The sequence below is a fragment of the Gossypium arboreum genome, chromosome 13 (assembly GCF_025698485.1).
Source record: "Gossypium arboreum isolate Shixiya-1 chromosome 13, ASM2569848v2, whole genome shotgun sequence".
NCBI classification, from domain to species: Eukaryota; Viridiplantae; Streptophyta; class Magnoliopsida; order Malvales; family Malvaceae; genus Gossypium; species Gossypium arboreum.
In genome coordinates, this window is record NC_069082.1 from 121982578 (window position 1) to 122006571 (window position 23994).

General features: G+C 34.1%; 2 protein-coding genes, 1 long non-coding RNA gene and 1 pseudogene across 3 annotated transcripts; 2 read left to right on the top strand and 2 right to left on the bottom strand.

Moving 5' to 3' along the window:
* The first annotated feature begins 10194 nt into the window (after nt 1-10194).
* On the top strand, nt 10195-11583 carry LOC108462180 (probable linoleate 9S-lipoxygenase 5; annotated as a pseudogene).
* A 327-nt stretch (nt 11584-11910) lies between these two features.
* Nucleotides 11911-12927, bottom strand: LOC108461554 (40S ribosomal protein S27-2). The gene is made up of 4 exons (XM_017761422.2): nt 12781-12927; nt 12588-12689; nt 12457-12485; nt 11911-12233 (listed from the first exon to the last, which is right to left on the bottom strand). Exons 1-4 carry the CDS (start codon nt 12781-12783, stop codon nt 12107-12109), a joined length of 261 nt encoding a protein of 86 aa, XP_017616911.1. The 5' UTR covers nt 12784-12927; the 3' UTR covers nt 11911-12106.
* Nucleotides 12928-15803: 2876 nt separating this feature from the next.
* Nucleotides 15804-20473, top strand: LOC108463718 (uncharacterized). Its single transcript, XR_001868135.2, has 3 exons — nt 15804-16603; nt 16776-16836; nt 19981-20473. It is a non-coding gene; the product is annotated as an uncharacterized LOC108463718 (long non-coding RNA).
* A 1558-nt stretch (nt 20474-22031) lies between these two features.
* On the bottom strand, nt 22032-22989 carry LOC108463537 (nuclear transcription factor Y subunit B-4-like). The gene has a single exon (XM_017763464.2). The coding sequence runs from the start codon at nt 22750-22752 to the stop codon at nt 22342-22344; it is 411 nt and encodes a 136-aa protein (XP_017618953.1). The 5' UTR covers nt 22753-22989; the 3' UTR covers nt 22032-22341.
* Between the last annotated feature and the right edge of the window lie 1005 nt (nt 22990-23994).

Sequence of the window (23994 nt, forward strand, 5' to 3'; positions counted from 1 at the left end):
TGGGTTAACTACACCATAAGTCATATAATTATGAGTCATTTTCTTTGTTAGCCATTCAATTATGATTTTTTTTTTAAATTGGTCACCCAACTAATTGAGATTATTTTTTTAAAATTTCCATTAATTGCACTAATGGGAGGGTGATGAGGTAGTTAAAAAATCAGTATAATAATAAATTTAGCCCTCAACTTTTATATATTATATGATTTAATCATAATTTAAAAAAAACTACAAATGATCTCAATTTGATCTTAATTCTAAAAAATTCAAAAAATATATAAATACATCAATATTTTTAAAAAAAATTATATTACTCTATTAATATAAAAAAAATCCCTCCCCTCTCTCCCTCTCCTTCTCCTTCTCCCTCTCCCCTTACCCTACCATCCCACCACCCCCTCTCCCACATTGCTACTGTTGTAGTAGGAAACATGGATTCTATATACATCCACCAACTTTTTCTTTTCTAAGCCTCAAATAGCAGCTCTTGTTGTATAAAATTTTTTTAGTTAGATCTGAAGTCGATATTTTGTAAAAGCAATGTGTTTCTAAGAATCTATCTGAAGAATAATGTATTTCCCTTATGTTATGCAAGACATTCAGAAAACACAATTCTCAAGATATAATACCTTTCATCTTGAGTTAGAACAATGTGATTGCAATCAATTGTTGGAACAAATTAAAATAAACCTAGAGAACACTCAAAAGTAAAGAAAGAAATATTTGCTCGAAATTAATTAACTCAATTCCACTACCAATTTTCGATCATTGTGTCTATGTATAGAATATCAAAAGGTACAGATGTGTCTCTTTAAAAGGAGACAACCTTTTCTTTAAAAAAAATTATAAATGAATAGTTGCGTCCACTAAAATATAGATACTTCTATTTAATTTTATATCATATTTTTCTTTCTTTTCACAATATATACACATTATATATATATATATATATATATATATATATATATTATAAATAATATAAAACTTTAATTATATACAACAATCCCTCACTTATTTGCAAATAAAACCCAAAATTTTCTTTGGATATCTAAGCGGCACATATTCAAAAGTGACCAAGGCTTGAACTTTTGAATTGAAAGAAGACCACAAAGTAAATCTTTTGTACCACAGAGTCATTCCAATTTCTACATGATAGGTACTGGTAGGATTCAATTAGTCAAATCCGTAAGAAGCAGCATTCCACTTCTCCACTTGGAAAGCAAGTTCATCAAAAGTGTTTAGAACAATCACTTTACTTATATATTATATGTTATGAGTCTAGTTAAGGACTATAAATCCAAACTACCCGTTGTGAAATGGAGTGCATCGACCAAGTAGAATAGTCTTTTCCCCAGTTATTCTAAATATATTTGTCAATTGCATTGATATATTCACACAAGATAATCTTTAATAAAACATCTTTGAATTCTAATACATACGTCTTTAATCAACATCAGCATTTAGACAAGATTATTTTCACTAACAATCTTATTTATTTTTCCACTAAATAATGGCTTGATTATGAGCTTTATTCCGTTGGAACTAATTGACAGTGGCTCATGCTTACCAACCATGCCTTTCCTCATTTATTTATTTCTTTTATTCAAAATCACGCATTAACGAATATAATCACATATCTATTTTCTAGAAATGTACTATTAATTAAAATCACATCATTATTATCAATCCTATTGATAATATCACATCTTTTGGCATAAAAATAGTAATTAGTTGTACTCTTAACAGGAAAATGTAGGTTCAAATTTTGAAGATAATATTATTAGGAGGGACTTCCACGAACCTCGAACATGAATCATAAAACAAATTTGTAATATCAATAAAATAATAATTATTTGCATGGTCAATTTAAATCAAAATTTAAAAATTAAATTCGAATAACTGTTCAAAATGGCTAGTTTACAAATTATTTTTGTTTTCAAATTAATTCTTTCTTTCAAATAAGGTCCAAGTCCAGGTCGCATAGCCGCAACCCGATTAAGCTCTATTGGATGGATACGCATAAGCTTTACAGTGAGAAGTCAATAACGAGAGCTCGCTATTTCAACTCACACATGCCACAAGGTGCTTGCAAAGGGAGCTCGCAGTCTCAACTCGCATATACCTAAGGAGTTTGCATGTGGGGGCCACGAAGTCCAACAGGCATCCCAAAACAGTATACGTGTCTAACATGCATAGAGTCTATTAAAAATGCCAATTCTATGAACAGTAACCATGTATATAAATATTTGATTGTCTCCTTTAATGAGACACGACGGAAAATTATTTGTTTGATTGTCTTCTTCTATCAAGGTCTCCAGCCTCAAAGATGCAATCATCGATTCTCCCGAGAGGCCACAATTACCGCGAGCAAACACATTAATTTAATGACGAGGAGCGCATTTTTCTATGCTACTAATACTTGTACTTGCTCGCTATTACGCCCAAGCTTTGGTGAGGAAGAGTTACAGGCGTAAAACAAAAAAAATATGCTTATTTTATTTTGTTTTGGCGGTAATACTATATATAAATATAAAATCGAAAAGTAAATATACGATAAATAATAAATAAAAGGCCACTCCATTTCGGCAAAAGACCCACGCCCAAGTTCCATAGCTTTGGGTCCGCTATCCCGATCATGATTTTCCTACCCCCAGAGGGAAAGGTCCTTCCCTTTTCTCCAGCAAAATCAGCATCAACATACCCAATGACTCAATCTCTAGTTCTTCCAAACTGTAAGCAAACATAAGTAGTACCTCATAAGTATCTTAAAATCCACTGAACTGCTTTCCAATGTTCTTTACCAGGATTCGTCATATATCTGCTAACTACACTAACTGCATATGATAAATCTGGACGTGAACAAACCATAGCATACATGAGAGATCCCACTACACTAGAGTATGGAACATGTGACATGTACTCAATCTCATTATCTGATTGTGGAGACAACGCTGATGAAAGTATGAAATAGGCTACTAAAGGAGTACTAACAGGCTTAGCACTCTGCATATTGAACCTGCAAAGAACTTTCTCAATGTACCCCTTTTGACTTAGGTACAATTTACTTGCTTTTCTATCTCTAAGAATCTTCATACCAAGTATTTTCTTTGCTGGTCCCAAATTTTTCATCTCAGATCCTTCACTTAGTTGGGCTTTGACCTTTCTTATCTCTCCTTTATCTTTTGCTGCTATCAACATGTCATCAACATAAAGATGTAGATACACAAAAGAACCATCACTATTTTTTTTTTAAAATTAAACACAACTGTCAAACTACTTTTTTTGAAATCATGAGAAGTCATAAAGGAATCAAACCTCTTGTACCACTGCCTTGGTGACTGTTTCAAACCGTAAAGGGACTTTTTCAGCAAGCAAACATAGTCCTCTTTTTCTAAGACTATAAAACCCTCTGGTTGTTGCATGTAAATATCCTCTTCAAGTTCTCCATGCAAAAATACAGTTTTTACATCTAATTGCTTAAGCTCTAAATCATGCATGGCCACAATACCAAGCAAAACTCGAATCGAACTATGCTTCACAACTAAGAAGAACATATCTGTGAAGTCCACTCCTGGAATTTGACTATAACCCTTTGCAACAAGTCTTGCTTTATATCTAGGTTCTTCAACTCCTGGAGTCCCTTCTTTCTTTTTAAACACCCATTTACAATGAACAGCCTTCTTACCTTTAGGAAGTTTTACAAGATCCCATGTTTTGTTTTTGTGGAGTGATTCCATCTCCTCTTGCATAGCAAATATCCATTTTTCTGAGTCTTCACAGCTAATCGCCTCAGAATAATTAGATGGCTCTTGATTTGCATATATATCTTCAGCCACATTTAAAGCATAAGTAACTAAATCAGCTTCGACATACTTCTTTAGAGGTTTAATTTCTCTTCTAGTTTTATTTTTGGCGATAGAGTATTGTGGTGAAGAAGCAACTCTATTCTCAATTTTTGTACTGGCTTAAGGAGTTGACTTTGTATTAATCTGATGCTCCACCTACTCTTGATTTTTTTTTATTTGAAGAGTCTTTAAGAGATAAGTTAGGTAGCATAGCAGTTTCATCAAAAACATCTCTGTTAATCACAACTTTTCTATTTTCAGGACACCATAACTTATACCCTTTGACACCAGCTTTATAACCAAGAAAACGCATTTAATGGATCTCGGTTCCAATTTTCCATTATCAACATGAGCATCGCAGACACCTAAAATCTTTAAATCGAATAATTAGCGGGATTACGGACCATACCTCTTGTGGAGTCTTTTCTCAATGGCAACGGATGGAGATCGATTAATCAAAAACATGCAAGAGAGGTCGCTTACGCCCAAAACGACTTTGGTAAGTTGGCATTTGACAACATACAGCGAACCTTCTCCATGATCATTCTGTTTATTTGTTCTGCAATGCCATTTTGCTGTGCAGTATAGCAAACTGTCAAGTGTCTCACGATCCCTTCTGACTTGCACAATCTATTAAACTCATCAGAACAGAACTCTAAGCCATTGTCTGTGCGGAGGTATTTATTTGTTTTTCTGTCTGTTTTTCAATCATAATTTTCCAAGACTTAAATGTGGAAAACACATCGCTTTTCTTCTTCAGAAAGAACGCCCAAACTTTTCTGGAAAAATCATCAATAAAGGTTAGCATATAATTAGCTCCACCTCTCAAAGGCACTCTGGATGGCCCCCACAGATCAGAATGAATATACTCCAATGTTCCCTTCGTGTTATGGATTCCTCTGGTGGATCGAACTCTCTTTTGCTTCCCAAAAACACAGTGCTTACAAAAATTCAGTTTACAAATTCTTTGCCCATCAAGAAGTCCGTTTTTACTTAATTCTGTCATGCCATTCTCACTCATATGCTCTAGGCGCATATGCCAAAGTTTAGTAATATCATCATCTGACAAGGAAGAGGAAGCGGCAATTTGCATCACCGATATGATGAGAACCACAGAAAACATATAACTTAGCAATCTTTCTCTGCCCTTTCATCACAACAAGAGAACCTTTGGAAATATTTAAAACCCCACTTTCAGCTGTGTATCTGTACCCTTTTAAATCAAGAGTACTCAACGAAATTAAATTTCTTTTCAATTTTGGAACATGTCGTACGTCACTAAGTGTTTTGACAACTCCATCAAACATCTTAACTTTAATTGTTCCAATACCTGTGATTTTACACGAAACATTATTTCTCATCAAAACAACACCTTCAGACACTGTTTCGTAAGTTGTAAACCAATCCCGATTGGGACTTATGTGGAAGATGCAGCCTGAATCAAGTATCCACTCCTCGCTTACTTTAGAATCATTGACAGAAGCGACTAGAAGTTCACCATCGATGTAGTCTTTTACAACATCAGCTTCACTGAAATTTTCTGGTTGTTTTTCCTTTTGATTCATAGCCTTCCTTTTAATCTTATTTTGTAGCTTATAGCATTCAGATTTAATGTGCCCTTTCTTCTTGCAGAAGTTACAAGTTTTACCTCTATTTGAAGACTTTGATCTACCCTTAAATTTACCGCGAGGATTCCGTTCCTGTGTCCTTCCACGATCATTATCAGCATTATGATCTTGTCTCCCACGAACAATAAGACCCACTCCTTGAGAGTCGATTTTAATCACAAGATGTTTTATCTTATCATACGAGGTTAAAAAATCATAAACCTCATTAACTGTGAGAGACTCGCGGCTATATAAAATTGTGTCTCTAAAGGTTGAATAAGACGGAGGCAACGAACAAAGTAGAATCAACCCTAGATCTTCCTTATCATACTGAACCTCATGGCCTCCAAGTTTGAGAGAATTTCTTTAAACATTGTTAAGTGTTTGTGCACAGATACACCTTCCTCCAAACGGTGAGCATAAAGACGTTGTTTCATATGCAGCTTGCTGGTTAAAGTTTTCGACATGCATATTTGTTCTAACCTCTTCCATAATCCAGCGACGGTCTTCTCCTTCATCATATCTTGCAAAATTTTGTTAGACAAATGCAGATGTAATTGTGTTAATGTCTTTTGATCTTTACGCTTCTTCTCTTCCTCTGTCAATGTCGAAGGCATCTTATCTATCCCTTACAGGGCTTTCTCTAGATCCATCTGCGCTGCTTGCATCTTAATCTGCCACAACGCAAATCTGGTATTGCCATCCAACAGCAGAATTTCATACTTTAAAGACGCCATTACGTGATCGAGATAAATAATCCGGAAGCTCTGATACCAGTTTGTGAAAAATAAAATAAAATTAAATATAGAACACACAAAGATTTTTACGTGAAAACCCTTTCGGGAAAAAACCACGGGTAGAGGAGAAGAAAATTTACTATGTCGAATTCCAATTGTTACAAGAGGAATAGAATATGTCTATTTATAGGCTTGTAAAGATTGAAACACCTTATTCTAATCAATATCAAATAGATAGAATTTAATAAGGTTTAAAAAACCTTATTCTAAAATAAAATAAAAGAAGTGTAATTCTATATGGATTCTTCTTTTATTTTATTTTACCACTATATTTTATTTAAATAAGGATTCGGTCACTTAATTCTAACATCAACTTAATGCAATTTGGTGAGTAGGTAAGCAGATTAAATAACCACAAAATTGAATAAATAATTAAAAAAGATCGAAAAAATTAAAGAGGAAATAAATTAATTAACTAAGAAATAAGATTCATCATTGTTCCAAGAAAATAGAGTTTAGTTCATAAAGAGTTGATAAAACCACACAAAAAGAGATTCAAAACAAACTTGCATCAATAAAAAAATAAAATCTAGAGAAAAAAATAGTTATAAAATTTACATGGAACGCTCCAGGTATCATTTTCTTCTTATCTTTACGAGTTTTTCTTGATGTAGGAGATTTGTTCTTTAGCCTTCAAATGATTTCTCCCTCTTTTCATCATTTTCTTTCTCTTAAATCCTATCACCGTTTTTTTAGGGGTTTTAATCGTGCTGCTCCACCACACGCAAAAATTGTAGTGGAGCAAACTTGCTTGTTGCCAAAATTTCTAAATTTAAGAGCATGCTCCACCTCACTTAATTAAATCTAGTGGAGCAGAAGATTTCTCTTCACTACTTAAAATGCTTAACCCTACCCCATATGTGTTTGTTATATGGCTAGCCCCTTTCCATCTTACTTTAATGGAATCATACCAAATATTTACCCTGTCAAGGCCTATCACTTTGCTATTGATAGGAATCCTACTATGTATTATTTGTCACTTGTGAAGTATACTAATCCATCATCATGCTAACTAAAAGGGCATTATGAAAGGATATGTGGCTTAAGAACTGAATCTTAACACTTGAAAATAAGATCCTATGGCTCATTCCTCGCGTATTGGCAGAAAAACACTTGTTCAAGAAACATGTGATATATATATATATATATATATATATATATATTCATTCTATACACAATGATTTATTTTCGTCCCATATTCATTCCCCTTCTTCAGTTCCCTTCAACTCTACATCAACAATACATATGCACACGCTTTCAAAACATCAATTTCTTTAAGAAATCAATCATAAAAACTTTCAAAAACTTTAACAATTTTTTAAATTGATACATGAGCTAGCTAAATCAAATTCTCACGACCTCAAAAATATAAAAATTACAAAAAAAAGAGGGCTTAAATAGTTGACCAATTTGAGGACTGAAAGTTTAAGCTCTCAAAAGGTTTTCTCTTTTCTTTCCTTAGCAAATTTTGGTCATGGAAGATGACAATATGATAAAATTCTCTTTCTTTCCACTAATTTAACTATATATAGAAGTTTTGATCATTAATTAACTTAATTAATTATTAATCAAGCCTTAGTGCACAATCTATCATCATCTACTAACCCAATATGTAAAATGATTTGATTTCCATTTTAAACTTTTGGTTAATTGCAATTTAAATTTTTAAGTCTTTGCCTAATTAAAAATCTATAGGGATTGAACTTTTACAATTTAATCCTTATACCTTAATTAACCACCAATTTAACAAAATTATTGGACCAAACTTTAATATATTTTTATAATAGGCTCGTAAATATTAAATATTAATATTTACTGGCCCAGTTTACGAAAATGGGATTCTAAAATCGTATTTTTTAGCATCACTGAAAATTAAGTTGTTACAACTTAATTCTAAACTTAAATCAAACAAGAATCCAACTCAAAAATATAAAGAATCCTAGGATCAAAGCTTTCTCCCTCTAGTTTGAAAATTGCTGAAAATGCAAGAAAAATATAAAGAAAATTAAAAAAACATAGTTCAAAGGTTTAAAATAATAGATTAAGGTTTGAAAACAATTTACTTTTATGAAAAAACAAAGATTGATTCAAGAAATCGAAAGTTCATCTCCTACTCCTTCTCCTTCCCTCCAAAACCAACATCAAAGTTAAAGAAAAATGTTGATTTCTTGATTGAGATATCTTGTTTATTGAAATTATTTCATGAAAAATGAACTCAGCAATCTATAATCTTGTAGAGAAAATCAAGAGTTGATGAAAAGAGTTCAAAGAAATTTGAGAGAAATATTGGTATGGAAAAGAAAATGAAATCATAAAATAAACTAATTCTAATCATTCCCTTCATAGTGCTCAATTTACTATCTTGGGCTTCGTTTCTTTACCAATAAGGACCTTTCCTCATCTAAATCATTTTTATTAATTTTCATACATTGGTCCCACTAATTTTACTAACCATACAATTTAGTCCATAGGTTTTAATTAGTAAACTCTCTATATTAATCTATTAATAATTCTAATTAATGCCTAATTAATAAAACTCTAATCCATTTATCCATTCTCAAAAACATTTTGGTTAAACTTCTCAAAATAGCTTAATTTAAGAAATCTGACCCAAAAATGAAATTCTCTGACATTAGTGAAACTCGGGGTATTACAAAGTGTCTAGCTCTAACACAAAATTAAAGTTCGTTGAGTTTGCCTATCAAATATTTGTTCGGTTGCAACAAGACATAGCAACTAGTAGTAGGAAAATAAAGTTGGACACCAAAAAATTATTCACGTAGTTCAAAAACTTCCTACATCTATAGTACCTTGCCTGAAAGTAATCACTATAACAAACAAATACAAGTTGTGATAACTCTCTCACTAAATTGTAACCTCACTCTTATGCTTCGAACTAGATTACTCTCCCTCTAAGACTATTCTCTTGAACACTTAGCTGTAAATTGAAAAAACTCGTCAATTTCCTTACAATTTTGCACTCAAAGAAACAATTCCTATTTGAACAATTAAAGTGTTTTTCAATTCATACTTCTAACCTAAACAAGCTGTCTAATATATAAGAATAAAAGGCATGTTGAAATACAATCATTTAATTCCTCTAAAATAACCATTTAAATAGGTCTTTAATTGAAGAGTGTGGTCAAGAAATCTTCTTGTCATCGAACTCCTTTGAAGGATCAAATCTTCTATTTAAGGGAATTTCGATTGTTTGAAATTTTAAATTTAATCCTCACTTGACTTGATTCTTCCACATAAAGGCTTCACTAATGAGCTGATAACAGTTTACAAAAATTAGCAATTAATGATCCAAACAATTTTAGCCAAAATATGCGAATCAAATAAGGCAAGTCATAATGTTGTCCAGCTTTTACTCAAGTTGCACCTTGCATCGTAACCGGCGCTAACACAATCACTAAGAAAAACACTAGAAACCACTTAAAGATGCAAGATAGTTGCTGAGCACAAGAAATTTCTCAATTCTGATTAACCTTGATATCACCGCCGAGAGGATTTCTTTGACCCCTCCCTGTTGACTCCAGTTTTTGACATTTGATGTTAGAAGAGGTGATGTTTTGTAGATCCTATATCTTAATCCATACTACTTGGATTCCAGATTCAGATATAAGTGCTAGATGTTCTTATATGTACTACACGAGTATGTTCAGTCCTTTAAAGCTTGTCCATGTATTTGAAGAGTCGTTAGATAGTAATATCATTACACTCTTATTTTAATAAGTATTGACCATGGATACTTAAAGAAAAATGAAGATTGTACTTCCATTCAAAGAATAGTATACAAAATTAGTGCTTCAAGAATGTTTTGACATTTGAAAAGATTCGGTTGAACAGGCACTGGAAACCAACAGATTGTTCAAATTGGATCATCATGATTGACTAATGCCATATCTCAGAAGGATAAACTCTACTTCCGTAAAGACTTACATGTCCAGGACCGTGTTGGCTTTGAGTGATGATGGAACTTTGAAGCCATTGGCGACTGAATTAAGTTTGCCACATCCAAAGGGGGATCAACATGGTGCTGTGAGCAAGGTTTATACACCTGCACAACATGGAGTTGAAGGCTCTTTATGGCAGCTAGCTAAAACCTACGTAGCTGTAAATGATTCTGGTGTTCATCAGCTCATAAGCCATTGGTAATGTATACCCGCCACTGAAGACCAAGTATTATACGTTGGTTAACATTAAATTTGAGAAGTGGCGGTTCATGCATATGGCTTTAATTTGATTACAGGTTGAAAAACTCGTAGTAATTGAGCCATTTGTGATTGCAACAATCGGCAGCTCAGTGTGGTTCATCCAATTCATAAGCTTCTCCACCCTCACTTCCGTCACAATGTATATAAATACAATAGTCCAGGGCATTCTGATTGATGCAGATGGATTTATTGAGTGCTCAGTATTCCCTGAAAAATATTGCATGGAATTAACGTCATTAAATTATAAGGATTGGAATTTGGTTGACCAGGCCCTCCACAGAGATCTCAAGAAAAGGTAAATCTAATAAATTCTGATAAATCCATTGGATATTGAAATGATATTCTTCCATTTTGCTTTATTCAGAAGGGTTGCAGTCGATGACAAGGATTCACCAAATGATCTGCGACTAGTGATAAAAGACTATCCATATGCTGTTGATGGATTAGAGATTTTGTTTGCAATTGAAAATTGGGTAAGAGATTACTGTTCATTTAACTACAGGAACGATGAAATGGTTTAACAAGACCCTGAACTTCAAGCCTGGTGGAAGGAAGTCCAAAACGAGGGTCACGATGACAAGAAACATGAGCCATGGTGGCCTCAAATGCAGACACGCGAAGACCTCATAGATTCATGCACCATTATCATATGGATGGCTTCAGCTCTCCATGTTGCTATTGACTACGGCCAATATGCTTATGCAGGCCACCACCCTAACCATCCTACCATAACCCGCAGGTTCGTGCCTGAGAAGGGCACTCCCGAATACAACAAACTCAAGTCAAATCCTGACAAGGTTTACCTTCAAAGAATCACTGCTCAGGGGAAGACAGTGATCGCAACTTCTCTGATTTAACTTTTGTCAAGGCATTCGTCGGATGAGGCTTATCTAGGACAAAGAGACGCACCTGAATGGACATCTGATGGAACACCGTTTAAAGCTTGGAACTCGGAAACAAGCTTTTGGAGACTGAGGAAAGAATTGTGCAGATGAACAATGACAAGAAAAATAAGAATTGCATCCGTCCTGTTAATGTGCCCTACACGTTGCTCTATCCTACAAGTGAAGCTCGAATTACAGGCAAGGGACTTCCAAACAATGTCACAATCTAATGATTTAAATGCAACCAATTAGTTCTATTTAAGGTGATTGATACTTGTGACAGCTATCTATATACTAGTTTGTATTGCACGTGAATTTATCAAATCATTATACCGTAAATTGTCATGTGAAACAGAGGATCTACTGCCACAAAAGATGCGACCTGCCTGCAACAATATGCCACGCATAGAGCTTTGAAGAGATTAAGAAATGAATTCAAAAACAACCCAAAATACTCCGGATTAAAGCATCGACCTACATAAAAATGAAGCCTAGAACTTGGAGAAGTTGAAAGTGAATATACATAGACATGATATCAATCGAATGAACTCAAAACATTAATTGTAATAACATCCATACTTGATCAAAACCATTAAGTAACAAGCTTAGCATCAAATCCTTAAACTTACAAGAAAAACCAACTCATCTTGAAGCACAAAGACAAAAAAAAAAGAAAAAAAAAAGATGAAATTCAGACCAATATCTCAAAGATAAAAAAAAAAGAACCCATATTCAAAGCAACTGTGTAGCAAATCAGTCACCCTTCTTCCTGAAAGAGCATCCCTCAGTGAGTCTAGCTCGACCTCCAGTCGGCTGGCAAAGGACAGTCTGACAGTTACCACATACCACCACAGTTTGAGAGTGGCTAAACACAGTTGTTCTGTCGAAAAACAAGAATGTAAATGTAATGAATTCCATCTATATTAATGTACTCTCGTTCCAAAACATGTGCTCCATACATATTTGGACATAAGTATAAAAATATGATACACTAAAATACTAAATATATAATAAAAAAATTATAAACCATTCTCATTTCCAAAACTTAACAGACTAAATATTGTTACATGAATAAAGAAGAATCAAATTATACAAGGACTTACATGTTGAAGCAGCCTTGGCATTTGACATCCTTCACAGAGAGTGAAAGAACAAAGTTAACCCCCCCCGACATAACATATTTATATGAAAGGATAAGACATAGATCACAAAGAAAAAGGTTTTAACAAATTACCATGAAGAAAGAATTGGGGGACTGAACGAGACGCTTGAGCTTGTGCTTCTTCTTCTCAAGTTCTGCTGGAGGATTCAACAAATCGATATCGTTTTGGAGAACCTAATAATTTCAAACATCCGCGAATCAGGTTCTATCATAAAAACAACAAAACAATTTAGTCAGAAGAAACCAAGCAAGAGCTTTAACAGACCATTTTCGCTTGGCTTGCTAGATGTTTCAAGTGCAACGTGTAAACCCTCGAAGCTTGCTAGGCGGCAGAGGTGAAGGAGGAGGCAACCAACTGCCTATGTGATGTTTTATATGTAGATTGGTTGACCTAAGTCGGTTAAGACAGAAAACCCAGTAAAACCCAAGGTTTAAAACATTAGCCCAAATTTTTTCCAACACTAATTTCGGATTTATGTTTCAGCCCAGTCTTGTTCTAGCAATTGGGTTTTCGGCCTTGGGGAACTCTGAGAGATGGATTGGATTCATCATCTTAATTATGATCATCTTTAATTTTTTGTAAATACTTCTTAATTCTTTGTTAATTTTGAAATTAAGAAATTAGTCCTCTTAAAAATAAATAGTAGTTTAGCCTAGCATTTAATTACGTTAACAATTTTTTTAAATTTATCCTAATTTAACAATAATAAAATTAAATTTAAATAGCGTGTCAACTATTTAGATAATTTTTTCGGTTAATTACTATCTAAAAAAAAATTGAGTTCATTTGAATTAAAACCTAGGAAAAATATCATCGATATCCTTCCATAGTAGAAGTAATTAAAAAAGACATGTGTTTCATATGTAGATATGTCTAAAAGCAATTAATGCAGTGGTTAGTCTAGTAGCAATTGGTTAGACCACTTCAAATAGTTGTATCAATTGGTAGAACATGAGGCGACCTATCAATGACCCTCTATTGGGAACAACCCATAAGCAATCTTTTGTTAGATACCCTTTGTAGTGACCCTTCCCATAATCATCTGGAGTTAACCTTCCGAGTATCCTACATGATCCACTTTAGAAACGATTCGCTATTGATCCTTCATGGGAACCATTGAGAGACCAATAAGGCACAACAACCTCATATAGATCCAGTAAGGAGAATGTCAAAGTAAGACTGTATACTACCACATATGACAACAATTGACCTATAAGGACCTTGCCACCTAAAACCATATAGGCAAACCTACCATTCGTATTATCGATTACGTGGCACTACCATACAGGAGGACACTCTCCTATATATACCTAAAGTAGGGCCAAGTCAAGTCTAAATACTGTCAAACTCGAGCTTGAGCTCGACTCAAAATTTGGAGCTCAATACTTAACTCGAGCTTAATTGAATGTCTATGTTTAAGCTCGAGCTCAACTCAAGATATAATCGAGCTACTCAAGCTCGAACTCGATTAACCTCATTTACCAATATTTGTACTCAAGCTTGATCTTGGGCTTGACTCAATAATTAAGCTTAGGGTTAATAATATATATTAAGGGCAATAACATAATTTAGTCATATAAAATATGAAAAGCTCAATTCCACTCGATTGGTAGCTCGAGCTACTCAAGCTCAAGCTCAGCTCAATAATTACTGAATTGAGTTCGAATATTTTTTTAGTTGAACTCAAGCAGCTTAGGAGAATCAATGTCTCATTTACACCCCTACCTAGAGCACAAAAGACAAATGATCTCTTTCCTCTTAAGAAAACCTAAGTACCCTACCTTATTGCTTAATTATCGTATTCTCCATTTCTCCCCATCTACAACCTCTTATTCTAGCTCGTTGCTTATCCTAGGTGAATTGGCCACCCTATCTCCACCATCATCTCCTTATTGTAAACTCTCTTGTTGAAATCTTGTATCAAAAATTGGTGCTATGAGTATGAACCAAACTACCATTGCATATTCTTCCATTGTTGTCCTTGAAAATGTTGCAAACCAAAACCCAAGCACAAACTTAACAGCCTCCCCAAGTCACTCAACAACCACTTCTTAACCTTATCTAGGAACAAAGTACGCAGCACTAATTCAACCTTCATCGGGCATCTTCTCCACTATCTCACATGATAACCCACACTTATCCTTCATATTACCAATTCTCACTTCCACCCTAGTGGTATGCCCAACCTCCTCAAGGCAACATTAGTGTCTCTCCCAATGAGGAAACCTCCCAAAACCCCAACTTCAACTCCCAATAGTTCATTAAGATGCAAAAGAAAATAAGGCTTCTTAAAATTCAATTTTTAGAGCAACAATAGATTTATCAGAAACAATAAGAACTTCAACGCCTATTGAGCCAAAAGAATTCAAGGAATAAGCATATTATAAAAAAAGCTCAAATCTAGTAGAGACCCTTCTAGAACCAACCACCCGGCCTAGGAGGAGGAAACCGCCAGTCCTTCCTCTAAAGGCATAGAAACCAACGCTTACCAAACAACCCTCAAGGTAACCTCCACCTAGCAGACTCTCAAAGCGAGGCCCCTCATAACCAAGATGTTTCCTTGGAGGAGCAAATGCTAGCACTAAGAAGAGAGTTATTATAGGAATTTTGAAGTGTTAAATCTAATGAAACCTCTTAGAGTTATGCCAGTGAACCCCTTTCAATGCAAGTCTTAACCCATAACTTATCATCAACCTTCAAGTTCCCCAAAGCTTCTTATGGGGTCAAAGAGACCTTGAGGACCACTTGACTCACTACAATAACCATATGAACATTTTGGGGGCCTTAGATGCAATCAAGTGTAGGGTGTTCTCTATGACCCCTACCCATACAACCCGGACTTAGTATTTGTCTTTACCGAAGGGTACCGTTCACATATTTGACCAACTAACCAATCTATTTATGAATAGATTTTTAGCCAACAAATCCCTTCAACAATCCTTAGAAAACTTCTTCTTGATCCATAAGATAGTTAAGTTTTTATTGAATATTGCTATTCAATTTTAATTTAAAATAATTTAAAGACAAATAGAAAATACAATTTTATATTTTACTTTAACATTTAACAAGAATAAGTTATTTAATATAATATTAAAATTAAATAACAATGGTTATTTTATAAAAGTAAACTTTTTATTATAAATCTATTTTTATTTTTCAAGTTTTTAAAATTTTAATTAAATTTATTAATTTTTCATATTATAGGTTAAATTATTGTTAATTATTAAAATAAAATATTTAATTTTTTTATTAAATTATGTTTTCAAATCATCAAAATTAATACCAATAAACTAGGAATATGCAGTCTGAGGCCGCAGCTGCTGGTGGTGTTGTGAGCATACGGGCACTTGGTTAGCTGATTTTCTGCGAAATATACACTTGTTCGATCCTTACGGCTGAGGTATGGGGGGCGCATGATGGGCTTCTGCAGGCGTAGGAGTTGGGGGCTGTGTGAGTTACTCTAGTGATGGACTGCAAAGCAACAGTTCAGCTGCTGCAAGAACCGACAGCGGAAAAATCGTGTTTCGCCACTGTCCGAGAGGTTCAACGGTTGTTGCGATGACAATGGGAGGTAAAGATTCAACATGTCTATAGGGAGGGCAACAGGACAACGGATGCTTTGGCTGCACATGCACTTCATTGCCCACTTGGTTTCTGTAATTGGATACAACCGTCAGCTAAGATTTTATCTTTTTTACATGGCAACTTGGATGGTATACGGCATTCACGTTTGGATGCTGTGTGAATTGTATTGTTTTTCTCTCTATTATAAATAATAATAATATTGAATTATAACTTTTTTAATATATAATGAAAAAATAAAGTGAGAAATTTCACAAGCGTACAACAAACACAAAAAAAAAGAAGCAGCAAAACTCTACAGTAATCGGACTAGCTGATGATACTACCTCATCCTGATGCTTTTTCTTTTCTTATTCGTTCTTCTTTGGGAGCATTGTTTTTCTTCAGCCTTAATGGCTTAAACCCAGAAACCTCTCTAATTATTTCTTCCACTGGAACTTCAATGCCGAGCTTCCTGTCCTAAAGCTTCTCAATTCCTCTCCATTCTCTCCAAAACCCACTTAAGGTAAGTCCCTCCACGAAACCCCAAATCCCTTTCTTCAAAATTCTCTCCCTCAAACCGTTTTTGTGATCAGCTAAATAATTCTAGAAGAGTAGTCTTTTATTAAGATCACATTTTAATATTTTTATTTCTTTTGTGGGTTGGATGTTTGATTTCTTCTTCAACTTTTATTCAGGGTAGATATGCAAATAAATCAGCTTCCTCTAGACTTCCAGGCCTCGCAACCACCAAAACAGGTTACTTTTTTTTTCCTACTTATCTTTCTTTTTTGTGTAATTCTCAGCCATTTTTGTTAGAGTAAAATAGTGGTGAAAACAAGTTAAAATTAAGTGAACTAAATGTCGGGTTTTAGGCTAGAATTTAGTTACCATTGAAATGGATGGATTGTCAACTGTGGTTTTTCTTTGAATGTTGAATTGTTGCTGATTGATGAAATTCTTTCTTTTTGAATTCATAATAGTGGAAATCTTTGTTCCGATGACAACTTGAATTATGTACCCTTGTTTATGAAATTGAAACTTTCAAACTAGCTTTTAGAATCAAAGGTACAGTAATAATATTCATCAAGCAGTAAGTTACTCTCTTCTTCTCATCATCATCAGCCCATTTTAAATGTATGCTACAAGTTAACAAGCCTTTCCTTTTGGGAGTTTCAATGTAAGCCGTAAGGTTGCCAAGAGAATTTCAGGAAAATGATTAAAGGGTAATATGGGAAAGTGAAAATGAAACCTTTATCCGTAAGGTAGATGAGAATGTGTCCAAGTGATTGACATTTTTGGAACAGATATTTGCATTACCGCTTTGATTTGCAAGAACAACTGAATCAAGCTATGTTACTCAGATTTTGATGTGAGTGTCCAGTTTAGGCATGTGTTCAACATTTGTATTTTATGTTCATTTTGTCTAAGTTCTTCAATGTGTTTGGAGGGTCATATCCCCATAAATACCTCATAAAGATGTTTGGATACAGAACCTGGACACGGGTATGGCCATAAAATTGAAGAGTCAAAGCAACATAGGTGTCAAGAGCGACACAAAACTTGGTAAAAGCCAAAGATTAACACTGTGAACAGATTCTCTTTTTGCTATGTTCAAAATCAAAATACAAAATAGTATATTTGGTTATACGGTTGGTGTTTGTTTTGGTCATTCCCTTGCCAGTGTGTGCTTTTGTAAGCTGATATTGTAAGTTCCTACATGCAGCATCAGCTCCCTGCATCTCAAATAAAGGCATATGTTCTGTCAATGGTGAACATCATCTGATTAGCCCAACAAAGCATTCTAAAGATATTGATTCATGTAGTTTGAATGTAAGTCCTTGTACTTCCAATTGTAATAATGGGTTATTGGGTAGGACCAGATATCGATGATGGTTTGGGATTGTAGAAGCATGTGTCTACCAAAGTAGGTGATTCTTTTTAAAATTGCATCAATGATTTTTTGCATGCTTCTTCTGGTAGCTGGAATATTAAGGATAAAAAGTATAAGTCATCCATTGTCAGTATATGAATCTGGTAATTTCCAAATTGTTCTCTAAGGAAACTTTTTTTTGTAAAGAGAAATTTCTTTACCCTTGGAAGACATAGTTATTGAAAATTACATATGATTCTGATTTTCCAGTCTCTTTACGTCTATAGTCATTAGCATATTTAATGCAAGGAAAAATTGTTGTGGAAGGTTATCTTATCCAGGGTCTTTAATTTCCTTAAAACACTCTTGTCAAAATACATATTCGGAGATGAGTACGGAGTATGATCCTCAAAATATATAGATAAAAAGTTAGAAAAAATTGAGCATACTCTATTAGATGCATATTTGTGTCCGTACTCACCTCTAATCTAGGTACCATTAATTGAAGGGATGGGTGAATGCATGGTTTAGAAAACAAAAAATAGTGAAGAAATGTTTGTTATCCTCTATGGAGTTTCCTAATTGAAGGGATGGGTGAATGCATGATTTAGAAAACAAAAAATAGTGAAGAAATGTTTGTTCTCCTCTACGGAGTTTCCTTCTGTTCTCATTCCGGTTTCCTTCTATGCATGTCACATGTATATAAGATGGTGGCCTAGAGGCTTACCTGACGAAACTCTTAAAACTATAATTTGTTAGATTGTGGCCAGAGGTTTACCTTACCTGCTCCCCAGTACTAACTTCTAAATAGATAATCACCATGGTTCTTGGCTTCTGAAAGGGAATCAAGCTCACAGGAACTAATTCCTGGGCTCCTACTACGTTCTTTTTAGGTCAGCTGGCGCTCACCTTGACCCAATCCTCAGTAAATAAAACTTGGGTTTTCAGCTCTCTAGTTCTTTTTTTGGGGTCATTCAAGTTCTCCAGTTCAATGGTTTATTTTAGGTTGAGTAACCATTTTTCCTTTTGGACAATGGTTTAGTCAGATGGGTTGCAGTCACTTTTGGGTTTGGGCTCACAACAATTGATAAATCTTCAATAGAAGGTTTATATTTTATAACTTTTATGTGTATATACCTAATAATTACATTAATTACAACCCAAATTGTTACATCTTATATCAGAAAATTTTATAATACTTAAAAATAAATAACCTTAAAGTAAATATTTAATTTTAAGGGTGTTTTAAGTTTTAATTGGCAAACTGATTGTGTATATATCGTTTATAAACGTATAGTTCATCAAATATAAATCAAATAGATAGGATTAAATTATCACCAAAAATTCGACAAGTCATAATAATTTATCCTTATTTTTGTATGACATGTCAAATCAAAATTAAAAATAATGCCTAAAACAAAAATTAATAGGAAAACGAAATTGCAATATATTCTAACATTAGACATCAATATTTCAGGAAAAATGAAAATAAAGGAAAGAAACACTTATTGTTGAACCAAATGAGTGAAATATTATCAGAAAAGGGTGATTGCTGTTTCTTATACTTCTTGTATGTTTGGATTTAGCTGGTTTAGATAATTCTTTTAATGGTGGTTGAATATTTACTCTTATCTAGACCTTTGTCTTCATTACCTTTAAGTTAATGAACAATCATACCTTCAGAAACTAGGACTAACTGGTTAAACTAGCAAGGTAAACATTTGCTTGTCATTGCCTTTGAATGAACTTTACACAGTTTTCTGTTGATTCAAATGCTATGGTAGATATTTGAGGTATGTGAAAGTTATATTGATAAAATTCAAAGTATTGATATAATTAAAAATAAGCATTGGTTTCCTAGTATTCATTATATGCATGGAGCAAATGAACATCTATGTATGCATATTCTTAGACCATTGTAATGTCATTACATGCATCAACTTTGTTGTGGACCATCAGCATTTCTCATTGATCATATATTATATCAAACTTTTAATACGATCAATGCATCTCTTGCTATGCATCTGAAGGCACATTGCAATTTGCAACAATGTTGCACTTGCCTACTCTGAGTTGCTGAAGCTCACATGGACTATTCATGAGCCTCCTGCTTTCTGTCCTGAAAAATGGGCGCACTGAATGCAATTACAACACCAGATTGCTTTAATTTATTGACATTCACCATTGCCAAAGTTCCAGACAGCACTCACAGACAAGGGATGCAGGCCCTTCAGGAGTTCAGGTTATGGAGCTCAATACCGCAATTCCGTGGTCGGAGCCAGCGGCAACAACATTTATCCTTAAATCATTATATCAAGAAAACTTCACATAATACCACATTGATATAGTTGGTCCCTGAGTTTTGAGGTTTTCAAAATCATCCTGTACTCAAGAATACTGCTGCAGATTAGTACATTGGTATAGTTAGACTCAAAGCATTGAGGCTTTCAAAATCACTATGTAACCATCACACAAAATTCTGCAATGGTTATGGTTTGATGCAAAAAGTTTGGGATTTAATCAGCTTTTGTCTCCTGTACTACCTCATTTATGTATTATTCTTCTCCTTTTGAAAGCGGAAACATTTTGAGTTGGAGTTTCTTTCACCCCTTTTGGATGGAAAGCGAGTGGCAACATGCCATAGTTGAGAAGTGGTCCCAAGAGCTTATAAAAGCCCTAGGATTGATGCCCTAAGGCCTTGACAGATATTCTAGATTTATTAATTAGGGTTCAAGCAATCATCTTTTATGGGAAAACAGCCTGAACCAATTGTATATATAGTAAAAAAAAAAAAAACAAACAAGCATGCCTGAAGATTTAAATTGCAATTTTCACGATTACTCATGTAATGTGAAGCTACAGTTTCAGTGGTCCCCGTTTCTAGGGTTTAGGGAATCCTTAACCTAGTATATTTTAGCCTGTTTTTGACTATTCTTTTGCTGGAGATCTATGTGGAACATGGCAACAGTGCTTGCCAATGCTAACACACACATCCAGAAAGGGTATTCATTGTTTCAAGTCCGGATTTACTGAAAATTTTACGTTTGGACTTTGGAAAAGAAATGGGAAAATGTGCTTGGGCTCTTGTTTTCACCAAGACTACTAGAGAAATGATGCCAATAGTGAAGAAATGTGATTTGCACCTTTGTTTCACTTGTTTATTTTTAATTTTTCTCTTGCTTTTTCTTTTATTGGATATCCTTTTTCTTCCTTACAAAGGAGGCCAGGGAATGGATTAGCTGCAGATGGGATCTAAGTTAAGGGTGCCAACTAGGATAAGCCTTTTTTTTCCTTTTCCCCCGTTTTTCTTCTTTTATATTTCCCTCTTTTGGAAGGGATAAGAAGATTAGCAAAACGAAAAAAAGGGATAAGGATTGAAATCTTAGAACCCCCCCCCCCCAAAAAAAAAAAAAAAATTAAAGAACTGATATGACTTATCATGTGTTTTGATTTCGGATTGTTAAAGATCAATGGTCCTTGTTCTATACATCTATAGCCACATTCTCCACCTAAAGAGCCTTGGATAGGTTAGTGAAGCATACAGCTGAATACTACTACTATAAATGGTGCCATACACAGTACAATTAATATTCAACTTTATTTTTCAGATGGTGCTTTGATTGCAGACCCTAAACCTAAGTGGAAATCAACTACTGTACATTATGATTTATAATTGTATAACTCAATGATAATTACACAATACTCATGACATGTTCTGAACAAATCATTTGATGCATCATCAAGGAAATATGCAGGAAAAACAGCTTTCTTATTAGAGTGACAATTGTAAGAAAACAGTTAATCTGACAAATTCTGATCTCATTTCTCCAAAATTGTATCTTTATATAGGTTCTAAAATTACAAAGAGATTAAGATTCTAATTATCAATTCAAAGAAATCTAATTTCTCCCTTTGGTGTATCTAACATGTTTATGCAAAAAATCCACTGACTAATTAATATTCAGCAGTCTTCTCTAAGCACTCAGCTCAAACTTGAGCTGCATCAAACTCAAGTACAGATAAAGCAAAATATCAATAAATTCCATTGAAGTCTCATTTCTAGCTAAGATAAAAAGAAACAGACAAAATACGGATCATTCATTTCATAATTAACTTCACAGAAGTTTCCCTTTGCTGCAAAATGTAGGGAACCAGAGAGAGAAGAGAGAAGGAAAGAGTATGTAAAGGAGCATAAATCAAAGAAATTAAGCTACAAATTAACCTTATAGTGTAGTAAGAAAAAGCTAGAGAAGATCGAAATCAATTGATTACAACCTGTCGTCCTTGATCTTGCTCATTCATATCCCACCATTAATTCACCACACACACACACACACACACGCATACATACTATATATGTTTGTTCAGGCCTTTTGTCTCAATTCTCAACTCTAAACTCTTGTGCTTGGAGCTTCAGCCTGTTGATGAGGTGGTTGGTTACTTTTTTCTTCTGATGATTCTTCATCTTTTTCTTGAGAGCTTATGCAGGTAGCTTTGTTTTGGGTAGCTTTGTCTCTTTCAACCTCCCTATATTTATGTAAATACCTTACTATAGCATCAGCATAGTTGTCAAACCCTAGAGCACCCAAAGCCCAACAGATGTCATCTCCATTGACAGTCTTACGATTCTCTTTGCGACACTTGTCAGATGCCTCGCCAGTGACAAAGCTTATAAACTCTGTTGCACATTCTTGCAGTGTTTGTTTAGCCTCTTTTGAAACCTTGGCACTTGGTGGCAGGATTTGTTTCATAATCCTGCCCACGTTGGCAATTGGCAGCAATCTCTCTTGTTCATCTACCATGCTTGCAACTCAAAAATCTGATGATGAACTTGATGTTCTCAAGCTTAGACACGTAGCTCTTTCTGATCCGTAGCCTTTCTTATATTATATATAAATGAGGATCTGCACATTTATGTATGTATACATGCATGTGTATATGTACTATGAGCTAGGATGCAACATCATCATTTGATGACATCCTGTTTTCACGATCATCACATTCACTCCATTGTATTCAAATCCCTCTTAATCTCCAATATGCGTATATGTATCTTATACATAAAAGGTAATTAAAAGGTCTTGAAACAGCCTCAGGGACTTATCTATTCTAAATATTCTTTTAAAAGTTAAGAGTTCGAGTGAATTTAAGCGCGATCTGAATATTAATTATTAGTCAAGTATTTTGAGGGTAGGTTAGATAATGAAGAAAAAAAAATCTTCACTTTTTATATTTCAAATCTGCTAAGCGAATGAGATTAAGGATATTCGTTCTTACTTATTTACTTCAGATTTTCTTTTTGTCTATTGAGCAAGTACTAACTCAAGCATCAAAACACTTACCTAATCAAAGATATGAAAATTTTGAACACCCTAGCAAATCCTAATCAATTTTAAACATGAAATACTGTCCCAATATCATGCCATTAAGACCTTCATTCAGGTGGTTTTATCAGATGACATCTCAAGAAACCTTCAAACTTTCACCTTAAGTAGCATCTTAATTAGGTAAAATGAACACAACTTAGGTATAAAACAATGCCAAGTGGAAGCTTTTATGTCAACTTTACTAATTAATGGTCAGTATTATCCTTAATCCAAATCAAGCTAGATTATACAACTAATGCAAAATTCTTAAAGTTCTGAACTATTTAAGCTATCAACATGACCAATCAAAGTTCAAGCAAAAGTGATCAAGAGGGCTTTTTCTACATAGAAAATCTTGATATATCTACAGACCATTTGCAGCAGGTTCTCCAAAAAAAAAAAACCTCAAACCCTAAAAAGACTTAACTATGGTCCCCCCATTACATCCCCCCACTATCACCTTAAATGGCTTCAACTCTACCCTCAAAAACTGCAACTTTTTTATCCATTTTGCTCTCCAAATATCTCCATCTTTAGCTTAAAATATTATTTATAGACAATATATTCAAAATAAGCAGAGGATATTTTCGCACGTTTGCATGTTTTAGTATTTATTATACTTTATATCATATAACAGCACACCTAAAAATAATTTGATTCATGCGGATTGAGTATTAA